The sequence below is a fragment of the Taeniopygia guttata genome, chromosome 14 (genome assembly GCF_048771995.1).
Source record: "Taeniopygia guttata chromosome 14, bTaeGut7.mat, whole genome shotgun sequence".
Taxonomy (NCBI): domain Eukaryota; kingdom Metazoa; phylum Chordata; class Aves; order Passeriformes; family Estrildidae; genus Taeniopygia; species Taeniopygia guttata.
In genome coordinates this window covers 4,769,899-4,779,893 of record NC_133039.1, presented here as the reverse complement: position 1 = coordinate 4,779,893, position 9,995 = coordinate 4,769,899, and the positions used below count along the sequence as shown (strand labels likewise).

Sequence of the window (9,995 nt, the reverse complement as noted above, 5' to 3'; positions counted from 1 at the left end):
GGATCTCTCTGTGTTCACTCCAGTGGTGAGACACAAGAGCAGAGAGGGCTCCCAGATGTGCTTCCTCCAGCTCACACGGGCCTTTGCCTGATCTGCTGCAAAGAGAGGCAAGAGAAGCAGCACGTGCAGGTGCAGAGCAAAGGGGAGGGGAAACAAAGCAGAGGAAGGGAGGGAACAAGTACATCTCCAAAGGGACAGGATGTGCTGACAGAGAATTAATGCACCATTCACTCTCCTGCAACATTTGCACAAATCCACCAGGATTTTTAATGCATACTCACCAGGAAGGGATAAGACAAGCTTAGGAGATAAAAAAGCAACAGGCACTAGGACAGAAATATAAACAGCCTTAGAACAGAAGAGCAGCTTCAGCTCTCCTTATTCCTGTTCTCTGTTTCATTCACAATCATTTGTTCCTCTTTTCCAGTTAAGATCAGGGCCTCAGCCTTGAGTGTCAGCAGTGTCCAGTGAGTTATTCCAGAAACCTCCTGGCCTCACACTGGCATGGAGCCTGGAGCAGGCTCCAGGAGCTGGGTGACCATCCTCAGGGCCAAAGGGAGGGAGTCATTCACCTCCCTCTGAAACTGTGTGCTGGCCACAGGTGGGGTGAGCACAAACTGAGCCACGCTGGGCATCTTCAGCAGGTTCATGAGCTCAGTTGCACGTATAAGGATCTCCTCAAGGTCTTCCTCGCAGTAAACAGAGGTGACAGCAGGGCTCTGCACAAATGTCCTCATCTTGGACAGGAACATGGACACTCTGCAGGAGAGAAGGACACAAGTATCAGCTGGCAGGACCTTTTCACGCAGTCAGTCACTACTTAAGTGTGTAAACTCCCACAGACTAGTGCAGGTGACAGAGCATTAGTCAGCAGATGAATCCACTCCTCTAAACTGTGCCCTTCCACAGCTCACCTCTGTCCTCTTTCAGTTGCCAGACTCAATTATTAATTAACACCAGCACACCCACATTCAGACCCATGGAATCTGCACGTTTCAAACCTCTGCTGGTGCTCACCTGGGGATCAAGTCCTGGCTGCGGGCTGCCAGCTTGGTCAGGGTGGCCATGAGGACACTGATGGCACGGGGGGCACAGCTGGGGGTGCTGGCCTGCGGCCGCAGCTGGGTGATCTCAAAGAGCACAGCCTCCAGGGGCTCGAAGAACCGCGTGATCTGCTCCACTGTGCAGCGCTTGTCGTGGGACACCGACAGGAACTCGCCCACAGCCCACGCCTGGTGCCAGGGCAGAGGGAGCACAGGGAAAGGGAACAGAATGATTTTTAGGGGATAGAAAATCAGGTGAGCGAATGCTAGGAGAGAGGAGGAGAGTGCAGCTGGTGCAGCCGTGGCAGCAGCAGCCCTGCTCACCAGGTGGGTGAAGATGGCCTCCTTGCTCTGGATGTTGCTGACTGCTCCTGAGAACTCCAGGATCTCCGTGGACAGTTCCACCAGGAGCGCAGGGCGCAGCCCGCAGAGCGTTGCCAGCTGTGAGCCCAGCACCCTGCAGCAGAGACAAGGGCACAGCTCGGGCCAGGGCAGGGTGGTGATGCCCAAAGCCAGGAGGGGCTGGCAGCACCCAGCCACTGGCACAGGGCGGTGTCCTCAGGGTGTTCCCAGCCAGGATGAAGCTGCAGCCCCCATTTTGCACCCTTCAAAGATATGTCACAGCAGGGACTGGGCAAAAACTGAAAAAGCTGCCCTGGGATGCCAGAAGGGCTGGGAGCTTGGCTGTGCCTCCTGTCTCATCTCACCTGTACACATCCTCTTTAAACGCTGGGATCTCATAGAGCTGGTCACTCCTCTGCAGCAGCAGCACCACCAGCTGGTTTATCAGCGACCCATCTGCAAACTGAAAGCCAGCCCTTGTTTCAGCAGTACCACTGACATCAAGCAGCCATACCCCAAAATAACCAGCCAGGTGAGACAGCTGGCAGAAACTGCCTGGTCTAGGAGGGGAGCAGTGCACAAAGCAGGTATCAGGCAGTCACTGTGCTCTCATCTCTGTCCTTTATAGCTGGCTGAGAGCACAGAATGAACCTGACACTGCCCCACAGAGCTCTTTTGTTTCTCTGATCAAGTGGCCAGCTCAGTGCTGGCTCATGTCAGTACCAATCCCACCCTCCCCTCATGCTCCCCTCTCTCAGACTTGCAGCATCTTCACCATTTTGCTTCTACAACTGCTCTGGACATAACAAGAGATCCCTGCAGCACAACTGGGAACTGAACTCCCCCAAAAGGACCTACCTCTGCCACCACCCTGAAAAAGAGCTCCAGTAAGACAGGGACAGTCTCTGCACACTGCACCACCCTTGGGCTGCCAGCCAGGGATCCCAGCAGCTGCCGAAGTGGAACCAGACTGAGGGCAAAAGAAGAGTAACTGTTGAAGGTTTGTTCCTCGTTGCCTTTTATTCCCCACAGGCCTTTGAGCGCTGACAAAGCTGACAGAGGGAAGAGAAATCCACCTCACGCCAGCTCAGAGCAGCTGTGCCTTGCCCAGTAATCCCAGTGCTGCCTCCAGGAGCTGGATGGCTGAACCACACTGCAGACAGGCTCCTACCTCTCTGGAGCATCCTCGGGAGCAGCCTTGGTGCGGAGCAGATACTGGAACAAGCTCTTGTAGAGGGGATGGCGAAAGGCCTCCAGACACGTGGCTGGTTTCCCAGCTGGGTCAGCCCCGGCCTTCTCAGAGGCAGGAAGAGCTGCTGCCCTAGCAGGGAACACACAGAATGTGCTGCACTGTGACCATGGGCCAGGGCAGAGCTGGGATCCTGAACACTGAACAGCAAATTGGTCTAATCTAATGGAACTCATCCAACCTGATGGGTTCAGGCCCCCCATATTTAGGCAACAGTTTCAGACTTGCTTCTGTGTCATGCCTGGGAAAGGGAAAATGGCACTCTGTATCCCTCAGTCATCCAAGCCCACCAACATCTGCCTCCAGGATGACTCTCTTTTCTAAGCACTCCAGAAAGAGCTGTCATGTCAGGAGGACAAGGAAGAGCAGAGGTACACCCAGTTCCAGTCCTACCCCATCCTCATGGAGACTCACAGCTCCTAAGATCTCAGGAAGAAAATTCTGTGTGCCTCCTGGAGAACAAAGCTAAAACCAGGGCTAAGAGCAGGAAAGGAAGAATAGGCATTTCACCTCTGTATTGAGGTGGTAGCTCGTGGAAGCCTAAAACATGTGGCAATCATTTGGAGCTGGAGAGGGAGAGGGGAATGGCAACAGCTCCCTGAGCCCCAAAGACAGTCCAGTACTGAAACGTGAGAGCTGATCACCTTCTCTTCTTATGGACAACACACTACTAGGAACACTGGGCTGACATCTGTGCAGCCTTGTGTTAACCTCCCTGCAGTGATCCTCTTGCTCTGTGCCAGCTGAGGCTCAGAAGTGTGCACTGGGCTTTGGTCAGTGTTAAGATGCTGATTAACAAGTGAGAAGGGAAGGTGCATTACCTCAGCTGGATGTCCAGAGCTGCTGTCAAACAGGGCAGGTCAAGCAGCAAATGGAAGATCTCAATGGTTGTGTCTGGATCCAGCAGAAATGGGAGAAGGTCCACAAACTCAGAGATCAGAGGTGGGCTGTTCCACGCCAGGAACTGCAAGCAACAAGCACAAACTGCTGCTCCATCACATACCCAGACAACTCCACACTGTTACCAGATAGGATGGGGAAGAGAAAGTCACTTCTTCAAAGCAAAACCAGAGAAATCTGAGGGCCTGGTCAAAACCCAGGAGCTCAACACAGGCCTCTGGCAGCTGGCTCAGTGGCTGGCAAGCTGCAGCTTACTAAACTTTTCCAGAAACAAAGTGCTGTGTCCTGTGTTCACTGTGCTCCCTAGCCCTCCACAGTCCTGCCAGCCCAGACTCTTCTCTTCTGGCAGTGCTGAACACACTCAGAACCCTCCTCTCCTTCAAACCCACACCCACACTTGTTTTGTGACAATCTTTCTTGCCTGTGCTCTCCCTAGCACTGCCATGAAGGCACATGGAGGGCTCTGGGGTGCAAAAACAAGTCCTAGGGCACAGAAGGGGATGTGATGCAGGTTCTCCGCTCTGCTGCTCCAACACATTGTACCTTGAAGAGATTTGGGAAGCTCTGTCTGAATATGCTGGAGGAGTCTGTGAAGAGCTGGGTGTTGTCTTTGCAGAACTGAACAAATTCGAAGGCCAGTGATGGGTTGTGGAAGAGCTGAGCTGGGATATCAGTGAAGAGGTGTTTGTAGATGGCATCAGAGTCCACAGCTGCTAGTTTGCCTGGGAGGACACAGCACCTTGCTGAGCACAGCCCACCCAGCAGCCCTGCCAGGGCTCCAGGGGCTAAGAGAAATCTGAGTTATGTTCCCTGAAAGATATCCCAGCTCCTGGCCCCCTGGGTGGGATCATCCATACCAGAGCACAGGCAAGGTGGAGTTATCAACTCTGGCAGGCACAAACTGCCAGGATAAAAGGCTGTGCTGGAATAGGCAAGACTGGATCGTGGAGGAGGTGGGGGGAGCTGAAGACTTACTGTGGTTCAGGAAGAACTGGGCAATGGGCAGCAGTGCCCTGGCATAAGTGCCATCCCCACAGATCCTGCTGTGCAGGACTTTCAGGAAGGAGACAGCACGGCACACGTAGGAGGAGTCCTGTTTGCAGATGATGTCCATGATTGTCACTGCCTCAATGAGACACTGCAGGAGAGCAGAGTAAGATTGGAATGGGGGAAACCACAACTCCCAGAGCTTGAGCCCCACCTCTGTGTACTTACAGCTTTTTGCAGATCTCCATCATCTTTCTTCAGGGGTCCTGCCAGAGAAGTGAGTCTAAGTTAAGCTTTGAGCCCATGCAGGAATATGAGGCTGTCAGTTTGAGCACTAACCCTGCCTTCAGGGCAGGCAGGAACACACACAGATCCTAAATTCAGGCCAATGAGAACCAAATTTCACATCCGCCCCGGCAAATCAAGGAGGCAGAACATGACTGTTGCCTCCAAATCCTTCCCAACACCTCACCTCAGGGCTGGTCAGCGACTTGCCTCAGCAGCTGCAGCAAGCCCTGTCCCTAGCAGCCTAACAGAGGATTCCAGGGAGTGAGATCCCAGCCCAAGCAGGCAGAAATATTTCGGAGAACAGCACCAAGAGGACTCCCAGAGGACTCACGGCGGCTGCTCTGCTCGATGAGGCGCTGGCAGTACTCGAAGGCTTTGTCCCGCAGGCGCTCCCGGGGGGGCAGCGGCCGGCCCGCCCTGCCTGCAGCACACACCGGGGCTGTCTCCGACCCGTCCACTCCTGCTCTGGCACCTACACAGGGAACATCACACCTGTCAGCTCCTCACAGGCACAACACCCACGCAGCACCCAGCACCAGAAAGGCAGCTGACTGTCCCCAGGTGCAGAGTGAAGGACAGGAGGCTGAGGGAGAAGGGAATTACAGGAGTACTATGGAGATGCTGTTTCCCATCACCCAGGCTTTCTTTCCTAGGAATCCATGGGGCTTTGTCTGAAAACAGGAGGCTTACCCAATAAGTAATTCCCCAAAGAAGTATCAAAAAGTATCAGACAGGAGGTTTAGTGATATTCCTTCCCAAACTTTTCCTGCTCCTAGTCCAAGATCTGTGAACTCTTGCCCATATTCCTGGGCTGGAAGGGACTTAAATCTCATCCAGTTCCAAAGCCCCTGCTATGGGCAGGGACACCTTCCACTATCCCAGGTTGCTTCAAGCCTTGTCCACTCTGGCCTTGAGCACTTCCAGGGATGGGGCAGCCACAGCTTCCCTGGACACCCTGTGCCAGGGCCTCACCACCCTCACAGGGAGTAATTTCTTCCTAATATCAAATCAGTTTGATAGTGAGGAGATTGCTGGGTTGCTGGTGCAGCCACCTCAAATGACATCTGAGAGCACACAGCCCTCTTGGGGCTGCAGACCAGAGTGGCCTGCAGACCTTCAACCCCTACCTGGATTAAGGGTGTTCAGCTCCTTGCCCCCATAGCACAGCAGCCAATTTCTCAGCATGGAGAAAGTCTGCACGTTGAGCCACTGGTCCTGTGTGTAGTGCTGAGCCACTGAGAGCACTGTGAAGAAGTCTGTGGCAATAGCACCGTCCACCTCTGTGATAGGAGCAGGCTGAGAGAGAAGATACTGCAGGTCAGAGCCCAGGGAAAGGCTAAGTGAGGGCAGGGAAAACCCCACTGAGACCACAGAGAGAAGTAGCCCTTGTTTGGGGTCCTGCAGGAGGGCAGGTGTGCAGAGAGAGAAAAGCCAGCTGTGCTGGTTCCTTCTGCCCAGCTGAAACACTCACTTTGACACTGGTCTCATTTGTAATCACCTTCCACTCTGAAGTACACGGTCACTAAAAGACTCTTCTCTAAAAACTACTTCAAGGATCAAAGCTCTGGGTCTACAGCTGAATTCCTACATCTCAGAGCTGTAAACCCCCTACTTTGCTTTCCTATGTGTTTCAACCACATATCCCACAAAAAAATGCTGAATAACAGCAGCACTTCTAGGCTACTGTTTTCCAAAATAAGGTGATTCTGGGAATCCAAACCAGCAGGTAACAGACTAACAAATGCTCTTGTGAGGTCACCATGGCAACTCAGCACTCACCTGTTTGGTTCTGGGACTGGAGAAGAAGCCTCCAGAGGGTTGAGCCATTCCTTGCTGAATGCTTGCATACCTCAGCCAGTCAGCCAGCTTTTTACTGACAACATCGATCTGTTCTGTACAAGGGAAGTGACAGGGTCATTGCTAGATTGGGCAGAGAAGCAGCCTCTGCAACATGTCCCTGTTAACCCTCAGGTGCTGTGCTTTTTCTCCAGCCTGGAGCACTCTCTGAACCAGCAATCCATAAAGAAACTGGTACCCCAAGGTGGGTGCTCTATACCCCTCATACCACCTCAGCCAGGGAGTGAATGCTGGAACCAAGGACTCTGCTACCAGATCACTCAAGAGATACTTGTTGATTTGTCTCCATCCACAGCTTCTGTTAGGAGGAATGTACAAAAACACTGTCACTTTATTCAGGCACTGTCTGGCTTCAGCTCTGCAGCCAAAGGCACAACTCCCTCACTGGGAACTCACAGAAACTGGGGCAGGTGATCCTTCCTGCTCTGCCATGCACCCAGCCCAACATCCTCCCCAAAGCCTCTCTGGCACACTGCATGAAACACACAAACCTCACAAGAAACTCACTCTTGCTCACAACTCCCCAGCATTTTAAGCCTGGAAAGCTCTCCTAGGTTAACTCACCACTACCCACCCAGTGCTGCCTCTCTGATGAAGAGCACTTCTAGTTGTTCCTGCTGCTCTGTTGACCAGATGCACAAGCACATCTCTGCTTCTCTCTCTGGGCTTGATGCTCTTCAGGATAGCTACAGTTTCACACTCCTGCTGCAACCTCAGCTAGAGCACATGATCCTGTTATACAAATCCAGGAAGGCCCAGTCCCAGTTCTGGGTGGTGGAATACATCTCACCCAGTAAGTTCCCTTTCCTCATAGCAGAGATGTCACTTTTGACAGCAGTTTCCAACTGAGAACCTTCTGATCAATACCCAGACCACAGCCAGGTGGCAATCTCAGCCCTTCCTATAGCTTTACCTTCTGTTAGAGATCCTGGGGAAAGGCTGAGGACATTTGCCAGGACAGGAAGAAGGAACCGAGCGCTCTGACCCTCGGGCAGTCTCCTTTCCAAGGCTTTCACAACACGCTGCCCCACAGCTGCCACTTCACCCTTATTTCCCTGAAAAATAAAGCAGAGGTAAGGATAGATAACCTGCCATTACCAGAGATCAATCTCCTCCATCAGGAATCAATACCAAAGTCAAACACAAAAAGAACTCACAGGACAAGGGATTTTACCACATTTTACAGGGATTTTCTGCAATTTGAATTCACAGATCCCAAACTGTGGGGCTGGTTATGTGTGTTTTTACATTGTGGAACTGCAGGACAGGCTCAGTGCTGGATATGGGAGAGAGGAGCTTTGTGAGGCAGCATGTAAGTAACACATTGCTGGTTTCTGTTTCACTTCCTTTAGTTAAGTAGACTCAGATGAATGTCAGAAACACTGGAGACGTTTCTAAGCACACAGTGAAACTCAGAATGAGAAGTTTCACAAAAATATTTTACCTTTAATAGGCACAGTGCAAATAAAGGAGAGGAAAAAGAGAAGTTTCCAGCTTGTTCCCCAGGCAGCACTCAAAACAGGGAGATCCTCATGTTTGCTTCTCTTCATAGAGAATCTGGACCTTTGAAGTGTCATTTGCACTTACAGTTTTGCATGTTTTGTAGGTTCTATGTATGTTTTTTATATGTGAACATGAAAGCCAATATTGTAAGAATAATAATATCAAAAATGCTTTGCTTTCCTCCCCAGGTTCAAGCAACCCTGATTTGAAATCTATTTCAGCAGCCAGCTCTAAAGGGTTCTCTTTTTGCTTCCAGGACCTCAGTGTCTAAACATTACAGTTTTAAGCATTTTTTGTTGTTATGTGCTATACACAAAAATTTGCCATTTTCCTCCCATGCAAAGAAGAATAATGAGATCCTTTAAATGAACACAGAAATACCTCTGCTTTTTCCTATATACTAGCAACTGGTTTTCACTCTCCTTGAGCTCAGGGAGGAGCTCAGGAGCAGGGAACAATCAAAAAGCAAATCCATATTGATAAGGGAAGATCTCTGATTTGACAGGTCATTTACCTGAGCCAGAAGGACGGAGGATACCAGGCTCAAGAGCTTTGTATCTTGAATCTCATCACAGGAGAGGATAAGATCGTTGCAAGGTGACATCTCTCTCAGGATGGCAGCACATAGCACCTGAATCTGCTCAGGGCTTTTGGGTGAGCACAGCACTGTCTGCAACAACTCCACAAACTCGCCATCGAGCCTGCAAGAGTCACAGTGAACATCACTGCAAGGCAAGAAAAGATCCAGATGTTTATTTCCTGCCTATTTTTAGCTATGGGATGATCCCCCTTGCCAGTGACTAATGCCACTCATCACCTTCATTGCTGAGTGCACTTCCACGGAGGGTTCAGTGACACCGACGCTTGTTAATCCTGCTGCAAAAGGAGACGGGCATCCTCTGCTTAGCAGGGGGGTGAAAGGCAAAGAGAGGCTTTGTGTTTAAATTGAACCTCGGGTTTTCAAGGCAGCGTGTTATTTTCAAGCCCTAACCCACGCCCTTTTTTTCTTTTTGGTTAGGAAGGTAAGGCTTTGCTTCTCGGAACACGCGGGACACGCAGGGACACTCACTTGCGGGGGTACTTGGTGGCGGCCACCGTGAGGTGCAGCCTCTGCAGCCCATCCACGGCCTCGGGGCCCGGCTCGGGGCCCTGCAGCAGGGCGGACACGCGGGCGGCGAACCTGCGCAGCTCCTCCTGCTGGATCTCCCTGCCGGGGCAGTCGGGGCTGTCACGGAGCCGGGCCCCGGGCCGGGCCCTCACGGGGAGCTCCGGCCCGGAGTGTCGGTCTTCACCGCCCTCCCGCTCCGCCCGGCCCCGCCAGTCCCCCCGGCCCGGCCCGAGGGCTCCGTGGCGCTGTCCCCGCGGCTGCCGCACCTCGCCTGCCGCAGGAAGCTCTCGGCAGCCGCCGTGAACATCCCGGGCCCGCCGTGACCATCCCGGGCCCGCCGCGCCCCGGCCCCGCCGCGGTACGCGGCAAAAGCCGCCCCCCATGGGCGGCCGGTACGCCGCGCCGGGTCCGCCGGGACGCGGCGGCTGCTGCACCAAGGTTCCGCCCGGCGGGAAGGGTCGCAGAGGAGACCGGGCACCAAAACCCTCCCCGGCGGCTGCTCACGGGCTGCCCGAGGGGCTGGTGTTGTCATCCCACACCTCAGGAGCCTCAGCACAAGCTGGGCTCTGAGGCCACCCCGCCCCAGGCACTCAGACCTATGGAGAACATCATTATATGGCAGGGATGAGAGCTGGGGCTTCTACGGACAATAAATGTATCAGCCTTTCCTGCAACCTGTTCACAAAAGAGAGGTTCCAAAACAGGTATGAGATGTTAA

The 9,995-nt window shown here is 52.9% G+C and overlaps 1 protein-coding gene across 2 annotated transcripts; it reads right to left on the bottom strand.

Annotated features, from left to right (window-relative positions):
• Positions 1-239: 239 nt before the first annotated feature.
• Positions 240-9,699, bottom strand: AP5Z1 (adaptor related protein complex 5 subunit zeta 1). 2 transcript variants are annotated; one of them, XM_072935814.1, is made up of 18 exons: positions 9,544-9,699; positions 9,239-9,376; positions 8,684-8,870; positions 7,580-7,721; positions 6,589-6,701; positions 5,937-6,105; positions 5,141-5,281; positions 4,750-4,787; positions 4,510-4,672; positions 4,078-4,256; positions 3,456-3,598; positions 2,816-2,875; positions 2,557-2,706; positions 2,244-2,355; positions 1,751-1,848; positions 1,368-1,500; positions 1,018-1,232; positions 240-759 (listed from the first exon to the last, which is right to left on the bottom strand). In XM_072935814.1, the coding sequence occupies exons 1-18, from the start codon at positions 9,582-9,584 to the stop codon at positions 495-497; spliced, it is 2,487 nt and encodes an 828-aa protein (XP_072791915.1). In that variant the 5' UTR covers positions 9,585-9,699; the 3' UTR covers positions 240-494. The 2 variants fall into 2 exon arrangements, with proteins under 2 accessions (XP_072791915.1, XP_030140427.4); XM_030284567.4 differs by lacking the exon at positions 2,816-2,875.
• Positions 9,700-9,995: the final 296 nt, after the last annotated feature.

Coding starts and splice junctions, on each gene's coding strand:
- AP5Z1 (XM_072935814.1), bottom strand. CDS start 9,584: ATGTTCACGGCGGCTGCCGAGAGCTTCCTGCGGCAGGCGAG. Junction 5,282..5,936: donor GCTGAACACCCTTAATCCAG/GTAGGGGTTGAA, acceptor TTCCCTGTGTAG/GTGCCAGAGCAGGAGTGGAC. Junction 4,257..4,509: donor CCAGTTCTTCCTGAACCACA/GTAAGTCTTCAG, acceptor GTGTCCTCCCAG/GCAAACTAGCAGCTGTGGAC.